This window comes from Lycium ferocissimum, chromosome 11 (genome assembly GCF_029784015.1).
Source record: "Lycium ferocissimum isolate CSIRO_LF1 chromosome 11, AGI_CSIRO_Lferr_CH_V1, whole genome shotgun sequence".
In the NCBI taxonomy this organism is placed as follows: Eukaryota; Viridiplantae; Streptophyta; class Magnoliopsida; order Solanales; family Solanaceae; genus Lycium; species Lycium ferocissimum.
The window spans coordinates 46,382,963-46,407,562 of NC_081352.1; the positions used below are offsets into that span (position 1 = coordinate 46,382,963).

At 36.2% G+C, this 24,600-nt stretch overlaps 3 protein-coding genes across 4 annotated transcripts; 1 reads left to right on the forward strand and 2 right to left on the reverse strand.

Moving 5' to 3' along the window:
• Positions 1–3,964: 3,964 nt before the first annotated feature.
• On the reverse strand, positions 3,965–5,144 carry LOC132038414 (heat stress transcription factor A-6a-like). Its single transcript, XM_059429087.1, has 2 exons — positions 4,767–5,144; positions 3,965–4,678 (listed from the first exon to the last, which is right to left on the reverse strand). Exons 1-2 carry the CDS (start codon positions 5,142–5,144, stop codon positions 3,965–3,967), a joined length of 1,092 nt encoding a protein of 363 aa, XP_059285070.1.
• Positions 5,145–10,899: 5,755 nt separating this feature from the next.
• On the reverse strand, positions 10,900–17,799 carry LOC132036745 (probable lipid-A-disaccharide synthase, mitochondrial). Of its 2 annotated transcripts, none has more exons than XM_059427128.1 (8): positions 17,453–17,799; positions 16,362–16,461; positions 16,091–16,196; positions 15,768–15,988; positions 15,323–15,401; positions 13,448–13,686; positions 12,109–12,335; positions 10,900–11,499 (listed from the first exon to the last, which is right to left on the reverse strand). In XM_059427128.1, the coding sequence occupies exons 1-8, from the start codon at positions 17,686–17,688 to the stop codon at positions 11,307–11,309; spliced, it is 1,401 nt and encodes a 466-aa protein (XP_059283111.1). In that variant the 5' UTR covers positions 17,689–17,799; the 3' UTR covers positions 10,900–11,306. The 2 variants fall into 2 exon arrangements, with proteins under 2 accessions (XP_059283111.1, XP_059283112.1); XM_059427129.1 differs by having other exon boundaries at positions 17,532–17,660.
• A 1,520-nt stretch (positions 17,800–19,319) lies between these two features.
• LOC132035910 (uncharacterized) lies at positions 19,320–23,496 on the forward strand. The gene is made up of 4 exons (XM_059426062.1): positions 19,320–19,664; positions 21,020–21,043; positions 22,595–23,259; positions 23,404–23,496. The coding sequence occupies exons 1-3, from the start codon at positions 19,457–19,459 to the stop codon at positions 22,939–22,941; spliced, it is 579 nt and encodes a 192-aa protein (XP_059282045.1). The 5' UTR covers positions 19,320–19,456; the 3' UTR covers positions 22,942–23,259; positions 23,404–23,496.
• Positions 23,497–24,600: the final 1,104 nt, after the last annotated feature.

Sequence of the window (24,600 nt, forward strand, 5' to 3'; positions counted from 1 at the left end):
AGTTCAAAGGCAAATCAAGTGATTACAACATAAGGAATCACATGACAATCATAGAATCGTAGATTTCTCGTTGTTTCGATTTTCGGAAGAAAGCTTCGTCTTGAAATAACTTAAGTTGCAGAGTATTATTCAACTTTTGAGGTATGATTTAACCTTCCCTTCATCTCTTTGAGCCTTAAAAGTAATTAAACCTAAGAAAATGGAGGGAAAATCCCATATGAATAAGTTATGGTTAAAACTTGAAGCTTCCATGGACATGGCTAAATTGTTGAGCTATTTGTGTTGGGTTTGTTGTATTGTTTGGAGTTATGATGGTATGGATCGAATCATGGTAGTAAGGAAGAATATAAAAGTAGGTTTTTGGTAGTGTTTTATGTTAGTTACACTACAAAAGAGCTTACAAACTCGTGCCTACGAATTGCTCGATAAAATGCCTAAATGAAGATTTTTATTGGCTATATGCTCAAAGTTGATCTCGAATTGTTCGTATCTTGTAGGAAGTCAGTTATAAATTGTTCGAAGCTTATGGAAATGTGTATAACTCCAATCGACGAGGTATGTAGGGCTTTCTATTCTCTTTGTGGCATGACTAGATTTCAAATGACCTTTCATTGAAAAGTCGTTCCGCTAACTTGGGTCGATCGTGTTCCATGATAATTGAGCTGGCACATACTCATCTATGACTTGTACCAAATTATGGTCCACATCTCCTTTTTTTGGCTATCGATTAAAAGACTTTCCGTTCAACTTGTGTCGATTATGTCCCAAAATGGTTAAGCTTACCCTTTTCTCATGAATGGCTTGTATTGAAGTACCTTTCACATTTCGTATCCCTCTTGTTTATCGAATGAAGAATGATATTAGTTATGGTACTCTTCACATCAAAGTTGAGTTGATTGTACTTCCTTTAATTGAATTAATCCTTATCTCTTGTCTATTGTTCCAAGGTGACGAACCTCTCGTTGGCACACTCTTTCCGATAAAAGTTGTGTCGATCATATTTCATAAGAGTTTGGCTAACTTTGGCTTCATGAATAATTCATAACAAGATGTTTCCTTGTACTTTTACTTCTTTGGCCTAATGATCAAATAATGATAAACGTAGCGACAATAATGATAGTCGGAGGATAACGACGATAGGTCATTCCGACTCTTTCCATGATATTTCTTCTGAGGTCAGTCTTGCATTGCACTTGTATATATGTATTTATTTTCATTACTGAGCCGCGCTATAGTCGACCGGGTAGGCACTTATGTGCACCTAAACATGTACTTTCTTTACCGAGCCGTGTTGTAGGCGGCCGGTAGGCAAATAATCGTGCATTGCCACCGATCGGTCGGGTAGATGTTGTTACGATGATGAGCTCGCCCTTACGTAGGGATTTATTATTGTTATATGATATGATGTGTGCCTCCACAACAGGAATGATTTTACGGGTACGCATTTACATTTATTTCATGATTATGGTCGCCCGCATGCCTCGTTCGTAGTTTCTGTGTTGTCTCTGTATATCTTTTCTCGTTATCCGTATCTCTTATGCTTATGTTATGTTTATGCTTACCGCCTTACATACCTCGGTACATCTTTACCGACGCATTTCCGTGTATTCGTGATCACGCCAACGGTACGGTAGATGGATTGTTGTACCTTTCTCGATAGGGATACGAGTTCGACGGGGATGTTCGCACTCACGTTCTTCGGAGTTCTTTGGTCGAGTCATTAAATAGGATACGTACAATATATATATATATATATATATATATATATATATATATATATATATATATATATAATGAGTATGGCTATGGGTACGTCGGGGCCATTGTCCTGACCAATTGATGCATATTAGTGCTCTTGGGAAGCTTACTGTGACTATCGGTTAGTGTACAAGTATTATGTTTGGCCTTACTTCGCCTTTCCGGTTGTCTTTTTTGGTTGTGGCCTTATCGGCCCTAGTTATGCATATATGTGTTGTTGGACGCTTTTACGCTTGCGAGTTGTTATGATATACTTCTTACTATTGTTATTCGAGCGGCCTCGTCGCCTATGATTCACGTTATAGGTTTAGATATCACAATTGGTTCGCTCGGCCCCTTCGGGTGCCGGGTGCCGGCCACACCCCAAGGTTGGGGTGTGACAAGTTAGGCCTTAAGGCCTAATTTTGGCCAAAAGTTTGACTTAAGGCCTAACTTTTGCCCGAATATGCCTAATTTTTCTACGAAACTCTGCCTTACGAATATTTTTTTATTTTGACTGAGCCGGAGTTCGAACCGAGAACCTCGAGGTATTGGGCGAAGGGAAAAAAAAATTAAAGAACAGCAATTTGAGGGGCAAAAATTAAAGACCACTCCCGAATAAGGAAAATCGTGAAAATTATGTTAGAAATTGAAGGTAAGCGAGTCGGGTTAAAAATTGGGTCAATTTCGGATGGGTTGGGTCCTAAATAAGTCTAACTATTTATTTTAATTTTTTAAACATTTTTTTCCTAAAAATTTATGTTGTCACGTCATTAAATAGGTACCAAAATGGACCATGAAAGTTAACTAGGCAAAGTCCTGACTTTTGAAAGATAAAACAAAGTTGAACGGTTTTGGCGGCCAATTACTCTAAATTGAGTGACCCTTGTGGCATTCAACTCAATTTGGTGGCCAATTACTGAAAGTTGAGTGCCACTCAACTGAGCATTCTCGTTAGCAGCCTTTATTTTTCCCCTTATTGCTTTTAATTTTTGCTAAGCCATGGCGTTGCACATCTAAATTCTAGTTATGGTAAATATCCCTTTGATTTACCGTAGTATCTGGGAACCAAAAATTACCCGTCAGTCCTAAATTACGTCTGTAAGTTTGAGGGTTGATTTCTCAGATGACTACTCGACTACGAATAGCTACTATTATCTCAGAAAGTTGCTTTTGTTCTTTATTCCATCTGAGAAATCAACCCCAAGTTTCAGTTGCGCGCTTGACATTACCTAGGAGCTTCCTGTGGATTTACCTTGAAATTCAACTGCGCTGTTACTAAAATCTTTTTTACTACAGGATCCATCTTCCTAAATTTGCATTATAATAAAGGTGAAATGACCAACATCAACAGGAGAGTTGCGAGATTGTATAATTTGTATCTTCTACAGATTTTTTGCTGGTTCATTTTGAACAATATTCAACCAAGCCTTTTAACGACACAATGTCACTTCAACGAACAAACGCTTATGCAATTTTGGTTTGAGGCTTTGTTTGAAGAGTTCCTTAACTGGTGTGGTTTCTAAAATGCTCGTCAGCATGTATTGTTCTTGTTGCTTTAGGTACATGAGAGTTGAATATTGCAAGAACATTTTTCGAAAAATGATTTTCTTCCGTGGAGGAGTCCTTCAAAGTATTTATGTGATTCCAAATTCCATTAACTTTACTGCATATGCGTGGTGTGTGTTTTAGTGAAGTTACTTGCCTGCAATTAGGAGTATTTGCATCTGTTATGTTATGGTAGTTCATATTCTTGCTTCTTCTTTGAACCATAAACCCAATATAGCAAACTTGGGATAGACAGACAAGCATTCATGATTGCTGAGACTTCTTTTTACCCATATAACAGATACTGGAAATATCCATATGTCAAAGGATCAACTTAACTGATACTAGTAGTAAGAGAGGAAAGAGTAATTGTCTAAATAGAAACATTATCAAGTTGCATTTAGTAAAGAAAAAAGGGTGTAGAAATAGAATTCCTCAGCAATAAGAAAAAACTAGTGGTAACGACTAATAACGACAAGCAAACAAGTCTTGTGACAGCATCGTCAGCTTGGGTTGCCATGCGAACCTCCTAAGTTTATGTTCCTGCGTAACGAATTTAAGTCAGAAAACTGTGGAAGGAAAAAAAACAAATAAGAAGTTGGGAATTACAAATGCGTTTCATGATCTTAGGACATTGTAGGCAGATAAGGATACGCGAAATACCTTTGATGTGTGATTTTCAAGGAGAAACATCATATGAGGGTGAAACTCCAGGGCGAACTCCAGAGAAGATAGCCTTGTGATCCATCTTTTCCACATAATCAGTCCAAAAAGACGGACTTCCAGCAAGCTCCTCGGATTCCAGGAGATTATCAGGTTGCTCTTGAGCCAAGTTATTCATGCTCATCTCATCCATGAGCATTTTTCCCAAATATGAATCAGACTTAAAATCTGCAGCACTTGCAATCTTCTTTCTCCCTTCATTCTTTCCCCCCAACTCTTCTTCAATTTGCATTTTCCTTTTTTCACCTCGATCGCCTCTTCCCTTGTTTTCAACACCATCTTCTATCTCATCACTATGTTCCTGTGCAACTTCAGTGCTGCCTAGCTCTCGTGGGCGTGCAAATAAAGAGTTGAACAAGAGCATTTTGGTTTCCTTAGAGGAGATATTATTCCCAACTTGTGTATTGTCTTCCATCTTTTTCTCTAATATCTCTAGTCGCCGTTGCAGCATTATGATTTCTTCCCTCATTGCGACTTGTTCTTCCCTGATTTCTTTAATTTCCTTCTCCATTGTAAACGTAGCCGTTTCATCAATAGCTTGCTCAGTTGGCTGCTCATTCATCTGGGACTTTGGAGTCTTCCTCTTGATATTCTTCAACCACTGCTTTTTTCCTCTCTGAAACAATTCATGCCAAAACTCAAATCTGCCCCAACTTACTTTCCTGAATCCCTATTATTTCATAAAGAAAAAAAAAATAGTCTCAAGTTCTCAAATGTAACATACCACTACAATGCAATACTAACAAAATCATACTCACATAGCTGTTGAGTTGGCAGACGAAGCTACAGATATTGTTATGGCGGAAGAAACAAGGTAGAACTTGAGCAGCAAATTTATGACAATCGTTAATAATGAAGCTTGTACCATTATTACTCCATGAAATCAAGGAGTTGAACTGAATGTCAGCAAGCATTTCATAAGTCTTTAACACAAACGGACATGGTCGCCTTTGAGAATTGCGGCGATTCGAAACATTGCCATGAAGTACTTCATTGCTTATGTTGTCACATTGATCATCATCCTCTAGCATTGATATGCCTATGTGAACATCTTTTAGCCCTTCATTACCTTCTCCCAAAACTTCAATAATATCATCTATATTTGTCATTTTGTCTTTTCCTCTGTCTGATTCCATAGTTGAAGATATCTTTCACAATGAACTTCAAAGAAAATTACTAGCTGATCAAGTGTTCAAGACTCAATGTATTTTGATAAGTGCTCAGTTTTCTGAAATTTTATACTAGTACTCTTCTAGTTATATAAGTACCATTCTTATTCTAACATGCATTCCCCCTAACTTTCAGTTTTTTGGGTTGATAAGACTTTAGGTCCCTAAATTGATAATTTGTGATTTTGGTCCTAATGATATGCGACTAAACACATTGAACCTTCAATTATTTGAAGTAGTGCACTTTTAATGCTTATGCTTGCGTCTCGTCACAAATTTACCGAATTATCAACTGTTACATGACTTAATTAGCTACATGTAATGATAAATTTGTACTATTACTCAATATTTGAGCGTGATATGATCTTAAAAAGTGGTCTAAATATAACATATTTCATACATAGAGGGACCAAAAGCATACAATTTTATTAATTAAAAGTTAAATGTGCTATGTTAGATATCACAAGGCTATTGTCCCTAGTTTTTTTCTATCAAATATTTTAGATTGGACACAAGTCTTACATTTATTTGTGCGATGTAAACACCTGTTTATAAATGTGGAATATGTACCCTAGAAAGTCTAGTTTAATTGTTTAGTAATTTTTTTTTCTTCCCAAATATTGTAATGAAAGAACATAAGAAAACTAAGGGTGTAGATCAATCCATGTTGTTAGTGATGAAATGGGGAATAGGTAAATATTTTATAAAAAGAATATATACTTGAGTAAACTGATACTTGCAATGAGGTAAGGTAACACAATGCACATTAAGGAATGCAAATGCAACATGCAGGAACTTCCTAATATACGGAGAAATTAAAACTTGTTTACTTCCATGAAAAGAAATTCTAACCAGTTTGGCCACTTTGTAATTAGTTTTTAAACTTATTCCTGGTCACGCAAATTTAAAGTGCCTTTATTTCTGGTTTAGCCCGTGATCTATTCTTTTATTTACGGGCAATTCACAGAATTGCCCTTCGTTTGGGGTGGTCTTTAAATTTTGCCCCTCATATTTGAAATCTTTAAATTTTGCCCTTCGCATAAACCCATAGGTTCCGGTTCGAACCCACGCGCAATCAAAATTTTAAAAAAATTCGCAAGGCAAGTTTAAATTTCGCTATGCCCCAACAAAGATGCTTGTGAAGGAATTACCAAAGTTATGCGGACCGCATCTTATGCCTTATGGGAGACTTGGCATAAGTATGCGTCAAGATAACTTTGATAATTCATTCAAAAGTTTATGCGGATCCGGCAGATAAAAGTTTGCCCATTAAAAGTATGCACTCCAACCGGCATAACTTTGTGAAGGAATTACCAAAGTTATCGGGACCGACATACTTATGCCTTATGGGCGGACTTGGCATAAGTATGCGGTCCGCATAACTTTTTTGATAATTCCTTCACAAAGTTATGCGGTCATGTGCATCATTTGCCCGTTAAAAGTATGCCCCGCGCATAACTTTGTGAAGGAATTATCAAAGTTATCTCTTGGGACCGGCATACTTATGCCAAGTCCGCCCATAAGGCATGGTATCGGGTCGGACATAAAACGTGTAATTCCTTAACAAAAGTATGCCGGGTCCGGCATACACGCGACAAACCTTGTCTTGCAATTTTTTTTTTAATTTATGCTTGAGCGGGGTTGAACTCGAACCTCATTATTTGTGTAGCTCAAAGTTGCAATGCGAAGGGCAAAAATTAAAGACCCAAGAATATGAGGGGCATAATTTAAAGACCACAAATATGAGGGGCAAAATTTAAAGACCACCCCAAAAGAAGGGCACTCCGCGCAAAAAAATGTTTATTTACTCCTATATTATACGGACTCTAGTTGACTAGACTAAGAGAACACACGGTGTTAGCTCAACCTCTATATATATATATATATATATATATATATATACTAGTTTCTTCGAATGTGCGTTGCACATTATTCCCTATCAATTTATCACATAAAAAATGTTAGGTAATATTACTTGTCATTACATTATATTACAAAAATATGAGTAGACATTAACTTTAATAGTGAGGTAAAAGATATTATTAGACAATTTAACATTCCCAATTTTATAATAACACTAACTTTTCAAGTTTACAATATATAGTGAAAAATATTTAATCCGTACAAACTATTAAAATAGAAATAACACACACTCGATAACCTATCAAGGTATCACCCCTCTTATCTTTAGATGCACCTTCAAGGATCCTGGTATAATTGAACCATTGTGTCTTAGAAATAAATAATACAGATAAATATATTTAGTGTACATACGTTTGTAGCTCTTTTTATACATAATAACTTGTGTACTCGAGGTAGAGATTAAAAATAAAAATATACTTTTTAGCATTGCACGAGAAAAAAGAACTAAGATATATAAAATGTGTCCAACGGGAGGGTTTGATTATGAATAGGATTAGAATTTTTTTTTTTTTTAAAAATCTAGATCTTTTCAAGAATGAAATAAGTCCAAGAATTTGATTATTATTGGGATTGAAATTGTTTATGTTACGAATTAGTTTTTTTAAAAGATAAGAATACACCATCATCATATTGTTAGGAGATTGGTGGAGCAGTATAGGGAGCGGAAAAGGGACTTGCACATGGTATTCATTGACCTAGAGAAAGCTTACGATAAAGTGCCAAGAGAGGTTCTGTGGAGATGCTTGGAGGCTAAAGGTGTACCTGTGGCGTACATTAGAGTGATCGGGGACATGTATCATGGAGCCAAGACCGGGGTAAGGACTATAGGAGGAGACTCGTAGCACTTTCGCCTCGATGGGTTTGCATCGGGGATCGACCCTTAGCCCATTTTTATTTGCCTTGGTGATGGATGGATTGACGCGACGAATTCAAGGTGAGGTGCCATGGTGTATGTTGTTCGCAGATGACATAGTCTTGATTGACGAGACTCGTAGCGGAGTTAACTCTAAGCTAGAGGATTGGAGACAGACGTTAGAGTCTAAAGAATTCAAGTTGAGTAGGACGAGACGAGTACTTGGAGTTCGAGTTCGATGGCGTACCTCGGGGGGCGACATGGAAATGAGCTTGGTACCCAAGTCATTCAAAAGAAAGGAAGTTTCAAGTATCTTGAGTATTTTACAAGAAAATGGGGATATTGACGATGATGTCACACATCGTATTGGTGCGGGATGGTTGAAATGGAGGCTCGGCTTCGGTGCTTTGTGTGACAAGAAAGTGCCACCAAAACTTAAGGGCAAGTTCTACAAAGTGGTGGTTAGACCGACTTTGTTGTACGGGGCAGAGTGTTGGCCAGTCAAGAACTCTCATGTGCAGAAGATGAAAGTCGCGGAAATGAGAATGTTGCGGTGGATGTGTGGGCACACTAGGAGAGATAGGATCAGGAATAAGGACATTCGGGACAAGGTTGGAGTGGCATCGGTGGAGGACAAAATGCGGGAAGCGAGGCTGAGATGGTTTGGGCAAGTGAAGAGGAGAGACATAGATGCCCAGTGCGGAGGTGTGAGAGGTTGGCTATGGACAGTTTTAGGAGAGGTAGAGGAAGGCCAAAGAAATATTGGGGAGAGGTGAATAGGCAGGACAAGGCGCAGTTTCAGATTACCGAGGACATGACCTTAGATAGGAGGTTGTGGAGGGCTCAGATTAGGATAGAAGGCTAGTAAGTAGTCTCGCTTTTCTATCGCACTAGTAAGTGTAATTTTGCTCTACTTTTTATTGCCCTTTGATTCCTGCTTTTATGTACTGGGTCTTGTCTTTCCATGCTATTTTATCATGACTTCTTTGCTCTTGTTATTTCTCACTTTCGCATTGCTTTGATTTGCTTATCGGTATCTGACTTTTTTCTCTTGCTTTCTTTTGAACCAAGGGTCTTTCGGAAACAGCCTCCCTACCTTCCAAGGTGGGGGTACGATTTGCGTACACTTAACCCTCCCCAGACCTCACACTGTGGGATTCAACTGGGTATGTTGTTGTTGTTGAAGAATACACCATCATATATTTTGATTTGGATTATACAACTAATGAAGTATTTCACATTTTTGTACATTAATATTATAGAAAAGAAATAGGATTAGAGCTTATTTGGGTATAAAAGTCGTTCAATATTTAAAAGATATTTTGGTCAACAAACATTTATATTCATGCTTTTAAAATAGGGAAAAGGGCCTGATTTACCCCTCTACTTTCAAAAAAGGTTCATATTTACCCCTCGTTATACCATCAGGCCATTTATACCCCTACCATTACAATAGTTGAAATATTTGCCCCCTATTTTTAACGGAGGGTAAATATGAACCTTTTCCAAAGTAGAGGGGTAAATCAGGCCAGAAAAAATAAAACACCCTAAAGTTTCCAAACAAAACTTATTTCGGGTACCTTTTCAACCCCTAAAATGACTATCCGAACGTCTACATATCCTTGATGTATTGAGCCTACATTATTATGCGAAAAAAATATCGGAGTTCTATATAAAATATTGACGTTTCGGAGTCTTGACACACCACTAATCATTGGTCAAAGTATGAAAAAAAAACTAAATTTTTTCAACCAAAACTTACTTAAATACCTTTTCAACCCCTAAAATGACGATCCGAATGTCTACGAATCCTTGATGTATTGAGCCTACATTATTATGCAAGAAAAAAATATCGGGTTCTATATAAAATATTGACGTTTGAGTCTTGACACACTCAATCATTGGTCAAAGTATGAATAAAAAACAAAAATTGGCCAACTTTTTTTTTGCAACACTTAGTGTTATTTTCCATACTTTGACCAATGATTAGTGGGTGTCAGACTCTAAAACGTCAATATTTTATATGTAAACGATATTTTTTCTCGCGTACAATAATGTAGGCCTCAATACATCAGATTCGTCGACGTTCGGATCGTCATTTTAGGGGTTGAAAAGGTACCCGAAATAAGTTTTGGTTGAAAAAAATTTAGTTTTTATTCATCTTTGACCAATGATTAGTGGTGTGTCAAGACTCAAACGTCAATATTTTATATAGAACACGATATTTTTTCAAGGCACAATAATGTAGGCTCAATACATCAAGGATATGTAGACGTTCGGATAGTCATTTTAGGGGTTGAAAAATTGCGAAATAAGTTTTGTTTGGAAACTTTAGGGTGTTTTATTTTTAGGGCTCGATTTACCCCTACTTTGGAAAAGGTTCATATTTACCCCTCCGTTAAAAATAGGGGCAAATATTTCAACTATTGTAACGGTAGGGGTATAAATGGCCTGATAGTATAACGAGGGGTAAATATGAACCTTTTTTGAAAGTAGAGGGGTAAATCAGGCCCTTTTCCCTTTAAAATAGTATAGATAGATATATGTGCATGAGAAGAACAAGTATAGATAGGAGAACAAGTATAGATAGGAGTCCGATCTAGATTTCATAATTCACTCTTTTAACACCTCTCCTAGAAGGTGGTTGTAGTCTTTAGGTACTCTTTTTGGTGTAATACTTTTGATGTCTATGGTGATATATTCACATTTGTTACCCAAAAAAACTTAAAACTCACGGGGTCTAAATGACCCTCCGCAATTTCATAAGTTGATTGTATCAACCAAGTCGTAGTTTACATCACTAAGAATTATTAAAGCACTCAGACAAAGAGCTTGTATCACCATGTGTCTAGCCAACTCATCAAGAATATTTGAATAGATCAAACACTCAGAACATCATAATTGATAGCCTTTGATTTTAGGATACTCTCAGATAAATCTCCAATATCTCTTAGAAATATTTCTAATCTCCTCCGATTTCTCACATCATAAATCCAATTCACACAGCAGTTACAGTCCTTAATCTGAATAACCACTGAAGTAGTGCTATCGAAAATTGAGAGAGAAGAGAAGAGGAAGAAGGAAGATCGACTAAGACGGGATAACTTTCATTAACTATTTCACACAGCTCTCAGATACAACTTGAGCTTGTTAGAGATTGAAGCTATATGCAACTGAAAACTGAGGAAGGAAATCAACTGACATAATTAACATAATTTGAAAAAGAACACACAACCGATATGATTCAACTGCCTTCCAGTTGCTAACCTCCCAACAGATTATCTTCAAAACTCTCTGCCTGCATCTCATTTCCATTTTGCTCATGACAACGGCTTGAATTAGCACCAAACATGTTATTCCAGCTTCTTCTGATAATACAGTATTGCATATGCTGCTACCATACTTGGTGTACAATCAGAAACCGGAACACTCATCTTCCCCTGGGTTGAACAACCAAAGCTCATCTGTGGAGGCCTTAGCAGCTTAATAACCTTTTCAGCAGCAATAATTTGTTTTTCTCGAAGGTTGTCATCAAGTATTAAATCCCTGCGATTTCAAGATTCCCGAATCATATTTTAAGTCATTTTATAGATTTATAGCATGTACTTCCACACACACACAGGCACACAATTGCAGCTCTCTAGTTATCAACTTAAAAACCTTTTGTTCCATCTTTAATTGGTTCGGTCAGCATTTGCTACAGAAAGAAGTATAACAAACTGCTAGGTAGAAGACAGTATAATCTCCTGCCTCATGGCCAGCTGGTCTATTTTTTTTAAAAGGTATTTTATTGATGAAAAAAAAAAAAAAAAAATGAGCACCAAGAAGATGCAGAGTATGTACAGTACTTTTCAGTTCCTTATAAATGCAAGGATCTGAGAAAAGCTAGCATTAACTCCGTGTCACATACATGTAAAAGATGACACCAGAATTGCAAAAAAATACAAGGGTCAGTGCACATGTATAGTTTTTCCTTCAATACTTCTCTTATATTCTTCCCAACCATAGTACCCAAACAAAGGCAACCAGCTCATGCATTTCATAGAGGATATTGTAAGACAAGACACTTTATACATCATCACAGTTTTAAGTTTAATTGCTCCAGACAAAGTGAGAAACCAAAAAAGGAACGAGGACCATTTAGGGGAAGCTTACTTGAGCAATGATGACAGTTTAGAAGGTGTGCAATCCCGAAATAGAGCTTCAGGGATTACAGCTGAATCCAATAGAATATTAGGAAGAGAGATGTACGGTATAATAGCTTTGTAACGTATAACCCATTCTGTCAGGAGATGGGCTCGATATGCAACAACACATGGTAGTCGTGCAAGCTGCATCTCCATCGCAACCGTACCAGAAGTACATAGTGCTACAATGCTAGCCTGCATTATGCAGAAACACAGTTCAAGTTACCAACTCCACCTTGAAACATGGCGAGACAATTTAGATATCCATGAACCTTAAAAGGAAAAGAAAAAGAAAGGACAGTCAAACACATGGATCCACGTATTATCTCCATTGTTGATTTAGACATACACAGAAAACGTCACTTCTTTACTCATAAGATGATTTAACAGCAGAAAACTGATGCCCTAGGCTTTGTATGTTCCCCTAAAGAATAACAAAATATGAACTGAAGTTTCAGGTTTTAATAAAAAGGAAATGATGGTGACAGAGTGTCAAGTAAATAATTTCACACAATACAAATACTAACTATATTTAGGAAAAATATTGATCATCAAAACAAAAAAAATTAGGAAAAATATTGTTGGTTAAAAACAAAGATTATTTAAAACCAACCTTGATGTAATTACTGACTATTGAAACATCCTACACCTATCGATAATCTAATCTACATTACAACTCTTTGAATTGCTGAAAGAAATGAAACAACTTGAAAAGAAAGACAAGCATAAATCTTGTGAAAGTTTTTACCAATAAGCCAAGCATCAACTACTTTTCACTTACTCTTACTTGTTCTGGATTTGAAAAAGCTTCAAATCTGCCAAGAGCGTGATATACTACCTATCATCAAGGACAAAACTAGAACAAGACAACATGGTTTCCTATTGGCCAGCCTTCAGTAGCAAAGACTAGGTCCTCATTAGATATCCCCCATCCAGACCCATCACTATGGGCCAAGGGCTGGCTCTTCCCAAATCACAGTGACTATCATCCTCTCAGCATTATGAGGAACAACTCAATACAAAGAAGAATGAAAATATGCCAGCATTCCATTGTGAGGCGTAAATAATTGAGGTTTGTACCTAACGAAGACCACCAAGAGACTTTTCCCATTTCCGATTATACCATATTTCAAATTCGTCGAGTCATTTTGGTCACAATATGTCTCGAAATAGTTGAGCTCTTCTAGATTAGTGAACATTCCAACCTTCTGCTGCGCCCCGAAAGTACAAAGCCAGAATAGAGGGCATAACTGTAGTTCTAGCTACTTAACTATTTCTTTTTATAAGTCGAAGACTCAAGTCCTTACACTTAATGAATTGTATTTCATCTGGTGTGATCCTCCAGAAACCAATACAGCAGATGATGGCCACTTACTAACAGCTTTGCTGATGTAGTCTTCCACATGTTGATTAGGTGCCACGTGAACTGCTGCTACCAAGTTCGGAAAAGAACCTTTTAATTGCTCCAAAGTGTTTGAGAATATGGGGAACATTCGAGTAACCTCCTGTAATCTACTTCCAGGAAGCAAGGAGACAACCGGGGATCCTTCAAATTAAATTAGCAAACATAATTAAAAAGATGAGGAAGATTACCGAAATTGAAGGATTAGCATACAACCAAACAATGAAAAGGAAATCAATACTGATATTTGAGCTTTCATGTGTATAGGTACGATGAAGACAAACGATGGAAAACTGGGCTAAAAGTCGTTGATTTTGGAGCATATGATGATTACACCAGGTGACGAGTCGAAGACCACAAGTGATGAACTAAAAGGAAAAAATTGAACTGAAGGAAGCATATGTGCCAGCCCCGCGTCGCGGGGCCAGCACGTGAAGGTTGAGTCGCGGAAACTAGGAGTCCCGCGCTGCATAGGCGTCACGGACCTGGCACAATCAACATCCAAATTTCACTGAAGGTCCCGTGCTGGACCCGCGACGCGCGGCCAGCACGGGACGGGTTTAACTTGTCCGATTTTAATTAGGATGTTTTTCTATTCTGTAGTTATTAAATTCCTAGACTATAAATACTTACTTGAAGGGTTGAGAACGGTGTGCTGGGATTATTCTGAGACTTGTAAGCCGTCATCTTTACTTTCTCTCTAAGTTTTGTTTTATTTTCATCTTTTTCAACCCTAGTTTCTTCATGAATTCTTGTTGTTCATCTAGAATCATGAGTAGCTAAACTTCTTAATTCTAGGGTTGTGGCGAAAGACATGATAGTTGGTTGGACGACAATTTCTATAGATTAAATTTCCGTATTTTGGGTTGCTTATTTATTCTTGATCTTAATTGTTTGATTATCTGCCCAATAGTTGAACACTATCTGTGGCGTGTGAATTGAACTAGGGATAGGGAATTTGCATGCGTAATAAGAATAAATAAGGCTTGTTCGATATAATCGTTTCGCTACTGAGAATAGGAATATACCCTTTAGCCTTGCTTAGTTGAATACGGAGAAGTAAATGCGTTCTTGTTACCTCTAGCGACCATAGGAATATAGGCGTTATAGTAGCATCTACAGGCTTGTGAGCAACTCGGAAGATACTCATAAAGTTATAATTAACCCGTCAACTAGTAACCCAGGAAATAAGATAGGTAGAATTGTCAGAAGATCAACTGGATTGTCGAAGGCCATGACCTTAGAACTTTCCACCATCTGATAAACCTTACAATCTTTGTCGAAATATTCTCAGTCACAAAAACACCCATCATAAATTGTTTACTTTTCAGTTTTAGTTTAGTTATAACAAACACTTTGATTTTCACTTTCTTGTATAGCTTTATTCGAATTTGAATTAGTTTAACTGTAGAATCTAAGTATCTGTGGGATTGATATATGGACTTAAAAGTTCTATATTACTTGTACGACCACGTATACTTGCGTGTGGGTTTGGGAGCAACAATATCCTTTTCTTTTTTGGTAAGCCACTGAAAAGGAGACATAGATTTCAACATATGAGAAGTGAACACAGAGAGCAAGATCTTGCATTGTTAGATAAATGAAAAATTACAGCAAAAGCATAGACATATATATTATTCATATAAATCGAAAGGTTTTCACACATTAAGCAACTTAGACTTTCATCACGGGTACAAAACTGGATAACATTATGCACAAATATAGTCTAGTATATTACAGCAGAAACTTTCTAGAAACGGTATCGTCCAAGTTAACATACCTGATGATATTCCATAATCAGTTAGAAATGCTTCAGCATTTCCTTGAATTCTGTGTCTTCTTTCTGTAGCATCCTTCCCCTAAAATCCAATATTAAACTACATTACTATTACGAAAATGATCCTTCCACCAACAAACTACATTAGATTTTAATTTCACTGTTGCATAGCGGAAAAGCTCTTAGTGAAATTGTTTCTTGATAGGAAAGAACTTCTCTATCGCACCAGCGAAATCATACACGAATTCTCAGTAAACTGTTTCTTGAAAAGAAAGAATATCTACATGCTCAAAAGCTAAAACCCAAACTATAGACTATAGTACTAGTCTACTAGAGCTTAGAAGGCATAATTTCAGTAATGAAGGAAGCACTACCACGTCATTACTCGCTACTACTACTTGTCATGTAACAAATGTTGAATAAAACACATATCAAAATCCTGATTTACCTGGAATTCCGAAACATCTTCAAGGGTGGGATGACCAACAAAGGTTGCTGCTAGGCCATTTGATCTACAGACTTCTGCCTCAAATGGAAGAATGCATAATACATGATCCACAAACTGAAGAAGTCCTTTTAGTCTTGCTTCACCACCTTTCCAGGCCCAAAATGATGGGGATACATAATGGAAGTGCAGAGGGCTAAACATCCCCTGTTGAACACAAGTAGCTGCAAAATGTATTTACTGTGTTCCTAATACATTATTTTTCCCAGTGCACAAGCAAAACGTGAAAAATCTGTTTCGAACTCACAAAAGCTACAGAACATTACCCCTCAAATGCTTTAAGAAACGGAAGGAGAATCCTTTAGAGTCTACAGTGAGTACGACATGAGGCTTAAACGAAAGAGCAGCTTCTATAGTTTGTTTGAGCCTAACCTGCAATTTCAAAATCCAAATAAGGTCCAAATTTCATACATGTACCTAACTATTCAGAAAGCACAAATCTTTCTTTCTTTTAACTTTTAAGTATCAGCTCAAGTAAATGACTTGAAACAACTATAATTTGATTTTCTTTATGCAGATATTCACGAGTATTCATACCCTAAATTGATTAAGATATGGCACCAACTCCCAAATGCCCATTACTGCAATATCCTCCATTGGAAACAAAGAATTCAACCCTTGCGTAGACATCATCTTCCTGGAAATACACACAGAAATAATAATGATAATTAAGGAGTTGACAACTTGACTTATGCCTGCTGCATTATTGACTAGGGAAAAGCATGAGATATTTTTCAAGTTTTAATGTAAACTCAACAAGCTAGGACTACTAAGGCCTGTTGGACATAATTGTTTTTGCTTTTCTTCTAAGTCTTTTTTTTTTTTTTTTTCAAAAACCTGTTTGGTTATACCTTATGTCAATTTTTCACTCCAAATCTGAAAAACCTCAGTTTTTCAAGTAACAAAATCTCCCTCACAAAACTTCAACATTTATTCGCGCGAATGCATGTCAAACACAACTTCAACATCCCATTACCCTTTCTCAACTGCTACTTTTTTTGAAATATCACTCAGTTCATGTCCAAACACCTACTAATTATCAATAAGAATACCGAGGAAAAACGAAAATATCTCGAGGTGTAGTTATCAATTCTGTGAAGAACATATTAGTTTAGAATCTTAGGGGTGTACCTCAAATTTCCTACTCAAACTAAAAGTTACAAATTAAAAACTTTCTGGCAGACCTAAAGAAGGCAAAATATGTAATGAATAAAGAAGTAAAAGATAGAGAAGCATTTCAAGCTCACTGTCTCCTCCCTACCCCCACCCCTTGAACCATCCCATCCCCACATAGTATTTTCCTAGATTACATATAAATGCTCCATTTTTTTTCTTACTTACCAACCACTAAAAAGCCACTTATTTTCCAAGAAAACATTCTCCTTAATACCAAACACACCCATAGAGTTGGAAAAAAAAATTGTTCTTGGCACGGTCATTTTGCAGTTCAATGAAGACCATAGTAGTTCAAAATCTTAGGGGTGTACCTCAAATTTCCTACTCATATTAAAGTTACATACAGAGTTGCAAATTAAAAAAAAAAAAAAAAAAGTTCTTGGCAGACCATAAAAAGGAAGAAAGTTAGACAAACAAGATAAGTACTAGTACATATGAAAGAGATATGTTACCCTCCAACACCAGCAAAACGGACAGGCAAAGGAGAAAGCTTTATTATAGAATTCATAACACGTGAACCAATTGTATCACCAGAAACTTCTCCAGCAACAATGAGGACTCTCAGTTCACCATCTTTTGAACCCAAATCAACTGCACATTTACTTGTAACTGAGAATTTTCTTCTTATTTGCCATAACAACGTCATGTTAATCTCACTATTCACATTCCAAACTCTTCTAAAATTCATATCTTTGCTGACCTGTGAAAAAAATATATATATATATAAACGAAATCTTAGTAAAACCCTTGTTTTGGAACGTAGTAAAGTAAATGAAATTAGAGAAGATTTATTAGGCAAAAAGAAATTATTCTGAAATCATAAAATTATAATTGTAACTAGAATTATTTATTTTATTAAATAATATCCTTAATTAAATATCGAGTAAATTTAATCCTCAACTTTCTACCAAAATTAATCCGTCCAACTAAACCTCTCGATCTTTAATGTAGAGGAGGGATATTGAAAATCAGCAATAATTAAGTGGTAATTAATTGATTTAAAATCAATTTGTAGTTATTAAGCCTCAAAGACCTCTTATATAATTTAATTAAAGACTCAATAAAGCAAATTTTTTTATTAGGAAATGGTAAGAAATCCCGTTAACGTTTGTGATTATCTTATATTGATCCTAATGTTATATTTTGTCTCGAATATATCCCTAAGCAATTAAAAATGTCTAAATATGTTACTTGCACTAACGAATAAATTCATGTAGAAGCATATATTTGGACCTTTTTAAATAGTTCAGGGATATATTTAAATATTTTTAATTATTTAAAAATATATTTAGAGTTTTCAGTCCTGTTTGACTTTTTTTATCATGCTTTCTTTTGACTTGAGGTCTTTCTAAAACAGCCTATGTACCTCTCAAATAAGAATAAGGTTTGCGTACACTTGACCCTCCTTAAACCCCATTTGTGAGATTATACTAGTTATATTATTGTTGTTATTGTCGTCGTTGATATTTGGACTTTCTAATTTTTCAAGTGTGTGTTTCAAATTGTTAATCTTCTTATAATCTATACAAGTTGCAATCTAATTACTCCCTATGTAACAATTATATGATGAGATTTTTTTTTAGTCTGTTCCAAAAAGAATGATATATTTTTACATTTGAAAATAATTTAACTTAAAATTTCTCTTTTTACCTGAATAAAATAATTTACAGCCACATAAGTATCTATAATTTATTTTAGATCACAAGTTTCAAATTATATTTCGTATTTAATTAAATTATATCACATAAATTGAGACGCGAGCAAGTAACTAGTGAAGATAATAATCCCACCGGCACTCGTTTTAGTTCTGCTTATCCATGGCCCACACCCACAGCAACTCCTTAAAAAAAATGGAAAACGAGAAGAAAAAAAAAAAAGACAAAAAAACGTACTAGTACCTCAAGGTTCACTGAGTGCGTCGGCAGATCTGGACTCCAATTTTTTTTAGTCTATTTAAAAAAAAAAAAAAATTGTATTTAGAAATAATTTAACTTGAAATTTTTTCTTTTAATTTAATAAAATAATTTACAGTTACATAGCTAACTATAATTTATTTTAGACTACAAGTTACCAATATTTACTTTTCTTTCTTGTACTTCGTACTTAATTAAATTATATCATCTAAATTGGGATGGGGAGCAAGTAACTAGTGAAGATAATACTCCAACCGGCACTCGTTTTAGTTCTTCTCTTCTTTATTTGTCAAATAATCCATGGCCCACACCCACAGCCACTCCTTAAGGAAGGAAAAAAAAAACGTACTAGTACTAGTAAATTTAACCTCAAGGTTGAGTGAGTGCGTCGGCAGATCTGGACTCCAATTCCCTAACGCGTTACGTCTCTTCAAAAAGCAGAAGAAAAAAAGAGCTGATCTCCATTCCACACACTCTCATTCATCTGCTAGTAATTACACTAAAAAGAAGAAACATAGCAGCTTTACTATAACATAAAGACGAATGGCAGGAAGATCATCAGCATGTAGTCCTAAGGTGTTGAAAGTAGTATTGGGTTTGATGGCTATTAGTTTAGCAGCTTATATTTTAGGTCCACCTCTGTATTGGCACTTAATGGAAGGCTTAGCTGCTGCTTCTTCTTCTGTTAATAACAACTGTCCTCCTTGTAATTGTGACTGTAATTCTGAACCCTTCTTTTTCATTCCTCCAGGTATACTTACTTACTTACATTTGCTTCTTTATATTCTGCTTTTAATTTTGCCTGATCTGATTTTGTAACTGTCAAGAATTTTCACATTTGTGCCCATTTGGGGGTATGGTTATTTAAAGACCTGTTTTGTTAAAATATAATCACTTACTTAAAGACCCATTTGTGAATCTGGTCATTTAATTGAAAGATCTCAACAGTTTATCCCTTTGTTGGATCTGCTTTCTAAATGTAGCAGAATTTGTACTTTGATATTGAATCAAAACCCTCCTAAAATGCCCATTTACTCCTAAACTCAGGCCAAATTGGGAATTTCATACAGTTTGAAGTTCAATTATTGCAGCTTATCCATTGTTATTACTCTCGCTAATCGCTGTCTGTCCTTTTAATTAGGGCCAGATTCAGGATTTAAACTTTATGGGGTTCAATATTTAAAGTCTTAGCATTGAACCCATTGTATTTCTAAAATTATGGGATCAGACCTACTATTAATTGCAATTTAGTAGAGTTTTACATAGAAATCTATATGCCGCATCAAAAGTACCAGGTTCACATGAAGCCGGTGACTGAACTCTACATCCGCCACTGCTTTTTATAGTTCTGGCAATATTTCCATGCCTTGATTCATGAATGTGTTAACCTAAATTAAAATATTCCCCAATCGTCCTGCTTCTTGTTATATGTAGTTTGGGATTATTTGGAGGACGGGAGCCAGGATGTACGTGTTAGAAAATTTGCTATTAACGTTTAGACGAACGTACAACTATTTAGTTTTCCTCTTATAACACCCGCTATCTTGAAGTCGAGGCTAATATGTTTAACTAGTTTGGTTGGCCTTCACGCGTGTCTTATGAGCTTGAGATATATTAAAATCCTGCTGGTTTGCCTTTTCCTTGTCTAGTAAACCTTGAACAATTCCGAACTCACCTATGTAAAACTCAGAAATTTTTAGTGATAGTTTTTGGGTCTATGGAAGTCCCAATTTTAAGTGTCTCAGTTTGACTGGGCATGGGGTTTAAGAAATAAAGGGAGACTTTTGAATCTTGTGGTCTTAAATAAAAGATATGTGTAAATCTTGTGGTCTTAAACATGCCTTGGGATTGGAAAACTTACTAAATATAGAAAGGGGCACTCTTTTTGGGACAAACCAAAAAGGAAAGTAAGACACTTAAATTGGGACGGAGGGAGTACTTTCTTGCTCTGCTTGTACTGTAGAATTGTCATTTTGTATGATCTGGACACCATGTCTTTTTGTAAGGTTTATTTAGAGTATCTGGTTATGTGAGGACATTTGTTTTTCAAGAATTGCTCCCATTGACCTCTTTTTTTTTTTTTTTTTTTTTTTAAATGTCTTGCAGGTTTGAGCAATGCTTCTTTGACAGGTTAGTATCATGAGATCTTAGGCAGTTCTTTAATTTTCTTTGATTAAGGTATCATTTATTTTGTAATCTGATGGAAGATTTCATGAAGTCATCATTTTCTTCTCCTAGTTGTTATCTGATGCCATTACCTTTCTTAACATTGACATCATCAATACTTAGTATTCTACTTTTTCATGAATTTATTATCATAGGAATTATGTTTGGGTAGTATTTGAGCTTTGACTTAAGGGTTATTTAACCATTCTAGGTTGGTGTTGTCAAATGCTCTCTCCCTCTAAAGTTATGTCAACTCATGAGATTTTCCTTTAAGACTCCATAAGTACATTGATGTAAATAGACCTACAGGTGAAACATCAGTAAGGGCTTCTCACGAATAACTGACTTTTAACTTATTAAGTAACCTATGTGCTGATTGAACCCTTATTTTCTTTTGAATAACATCCTTGTGTGCTGATTGAACCTTTATTTTCCTTTTATGACCTGCTTTCTTCTGTTGTGACTGTCAAAATGATACCTTGATTGAAAGATAGTATGTGACACATGAAAATATCGGCTTTGACTGCTTAAGTAACCTATGCATGACACCTGCATCGCTATGTACATTGTTTTGGACTTTTGAAGGATCCCCTGATCGGCACAACTGCATTTAACATGAAAAAGGCAGTAGCTTGATATAAAATTACAACTTACAAGAACTTAATATATCCAAACACTTGGACAAGTACTCCTCCAAATTCTATGAGCATTTCCACTGCTAGCCTGATAACAACTTCGAAGAATTTCTGGACATGCCTTCCTCCTTCTCCCGCTGTATCTTTTCTCCTCAGTTTCTCTGTTCTTTCCTTCAATATGAATTTACTTTGGCTGCTAAAACGACAGGAACATATTTTTGCTGCAGTAGTTTACCAACTCTTTTTTCCTTGAAGCGAAAGGATCAAAACATTATTGCGATTAATTTAATTGTGAAAATCATCTGAGGAGACGTATAGCATGTAACGTTATGAAGCTGAGATTTTTGGTTTGAACTCTGTAAATGAACAAGAAAGAGTTCTTACGAGTTTGTGTCACATTCATCTAATCTGTGTTTTGGTAGAGCTTATCTTATGACTGAGATATGAGACTTTCTAGTACTTGGTAGATAAGAAACTACTTCTATTTAAACAGGATATTTTGCAGAACTTCGTTTTTGTAGAAACATTTATTTTGTTGCATCTGACAAACATCTCTCAAATATGATTGTTGAGTTTGAGGACTTATGGCATGATTTCTTCGATTCTATAATGAGTTGAAACTGTGCAAATATCGAAATGATCTGCAGTCTTCTGCAAGACTGCAAATGCTTGACATCTTAAGCTGTATACGTTCAAAATATCCTAGAGTAAATGTGAATCTTCTTTCCTTTCAATTGTGAACCTCCTATATTTTATTGTTCAAATATTGTTGTTCTTTCATGTAGTAACCGTTTACTCTTCTTTTTGAGGATTGAAATCTATATTTTGTGACTTGACATCTAAAGTCTTGGATTTCCTTTCTTTATTCAATGTTTTGCAGATTGTGCTAAGCGTGATCCAGAGGTTGGTGAAGACACGGAAAATAACTTTGCTGACTTGTTGTCTGAGGAACTTAAATTGCGAGAAGCTGAGGCCTCAGAAAATCAGCGGAAGGCTGACATGGCACTTCTTGAAGCGAAAAAGTTAACATCCCAATATATGAAAGAGGCAGACAAGTGCAATTCCGGAATGGAGACATGTGAAGAGGCAAGGGAAAAAGCTGAGCTTCTTTTATTAGCACAAAAGAAACTGACTGCTACGTGGGAGATGAGGGCTCGTCAAAAAGGATGGAAAGAAGGGGCAGCCAAATCTCAAACTCAGTCTCAGGGAAATGTACAGACTATGTAACATGCGCATGGCCTCAAGTAGCATATCTCGACTTAATCTGATGCCAGGTTCCGGTCTCAACAAAGTTGTCTATAATTGAGTCTCAGCTCAAAATGTGTTAGCATATGAATGGATTCCATTTGTTTTGAACCATATGCCTGATTTTAGTTTAGAGGCCGCTATATTATCTCCATCTCTATATGCCTAGTCATCTGAAACAGACTGCCATTAGTTAAGGCAAAGCCTTTCTATATATCCTGCTGAGTTACAATTCCACTAGTAAAAGTTTGAGTGAACATTGCAATCAACTGCCTTACAAAATTTTCATCTGAAGTAGCAGTGCGCCCTGTCAGTCCTCCAGGCCCCAAATAACTTAATTTTCTCCCATGAACTATTTGTGTCAATGGATTAGTTCAATCCAAAACTTGAGATAATGGGTGTAAACCGTAAAAGGATTCATAAGTAGTTGTTAATGGAGTAGAGCCATTTGTCAGACTTTCTATATGTGTGGATGTGAAGATAAAAATGGAGTGTTATGATCATTGTATTTATACGTAATTTAGGCTGGTGATGCAATTTTGGCAAGCTAGTTTGTAACTTTTGATTCCCGCTCTTGCTGATTTACCTTGTCCCTATGTTCTGGCCCAAACTCTGGGAAACAGGTGATGACAAAAGCATTATAAATGTAGATTAACGCTAGTGGAGATTGGCACATCTGAGCACGGGGAGTGGGAACATAACTTTCAAGTTAAGCGAGTTACAAATACTTTATAATTGCCCCAAATTTGGTATTGAGACTTCCTTGATAATCCTGATCATGTAATTTTTTTTTCACAAGTCAAAACACATATGCTTCCAGGCATTAATCATTTGTCTACAAACATGTGTTTTAATTTGCACAAGTTCTTATTTCTTGATAGCTATCATGAATAAAACTTCAATTTCATGCTATTCCTGAATCAGAAACAAAGGCAGAAGAAGGGTGAATTCTGGATCCACCAACTTTGGCTGATCACTTGCCAAGCCACACTAGCTTGAAAGACCAAGTTCACCTTAGGCAAGTGCAAACTTCACAATTTTTTTTTTCTCGAACTAGGGTTAGGTATTTGATCCATTGTCAGCTCAAGCGACAGCAGGACGGATTTGTATTAAAATACTTAATCTTTGATAATCGAGAAATTTGTGAGGGCTAAATGCGGATAGTGAATACGTCCCTTTAACGTTTCGCTTAGATATCGTGTTTTTGTTTGTAGCACGGTTCTACTTATGACATGAACCCAACTCACGCATCACGCTCTACACGCTTATCGACGAACCTAAATCCTAGGGCGTGTATTGATGTACATTTTGTTGAAAAGTTTTCTTCTTATTTCATATATTGTTTACATGACAGAGAACTAATATATAGATTACAGAAGAAAGACACCCGCAGGAGTGGCTCAATTGGTTGAGCATGGGACTTTCATAATAGAGGTCTCAGGTTCGAAACCTCCTGCCAACGATAGCAGGGGATTTGCCTTCTGGGTCGAACTCGTCGCATGGGGCTTGCCTAGTGCGGGTTACCTCTCCTGTGTGGTTTGCGAGCTATTACACGGGAAATTTCGCTCTACTCCCCTAAGACCAAAGGGAAGAATCGGGGTTCCCATGTCATAGAAAAAATCAAGATTACAGAAGAAAGAC

Excerpts from the sequence above, each read along its gene's own strand:
- LOC132038414 (XM_059429087.1), bottom strand. The coding sequence starts at position 5,144 with ATGGAATCAGACAGAGGAAAAGACAAAATGACAAATATAGATGATATT. Across the intron at positions 4,679-4,766 it reads TCTGCCAACTCAACAGCTAT|GGATTCAGGAAAGTAAGTTG; the intron begins GTGAGTATGATT and ends ATGAAATAATAG.
- LOC132036745 (XM_059427128.1), bottom strand. The coding sequence starts at position 17,688 with ATGAATTTTAGAAGAGTTTGGAATGTGAATAGTGAGATTAACATGACG. Across the intron at positions 12,336-13,447 it reads TGAAATACAATTCATTAAGT|GCTAGCATTGTAGCACTATG; the intron begins GTAAGGACTTGA and ends TGCATAATGCAG. Across the intron at positions 11,500-12,108 it reads AAACTGTCATCATTGCTCAA|GGATTTAATACTTGATGACA; the intron begins GTAAGCTTCCCC and ends TTGAAATCGCAG.
- LOC132035910 (XM_059426062.1), top strand. The coding sequence starts at position 19,457 with ATGGCAGGAAGATCATCAGCATGTAGTCCTAAGGTGTTGAAAGTAGTA. Across the intron at positions 19,665-21,019 it reads CTTCTTTTTCATTCCTCCAG|GTTTGAGCAATGCTTCTTTG; the intron begins GTATACTTACTT and ends AATGTCTTGCAG. Across the intron at positions 21,044-22,594 it reads GAGCAATGCTTCTTTGACAG|ATTGTGCTAAGCGTGATCCA; the intron begins GTTAGTATCATG and ends AATGTTTTGCAG.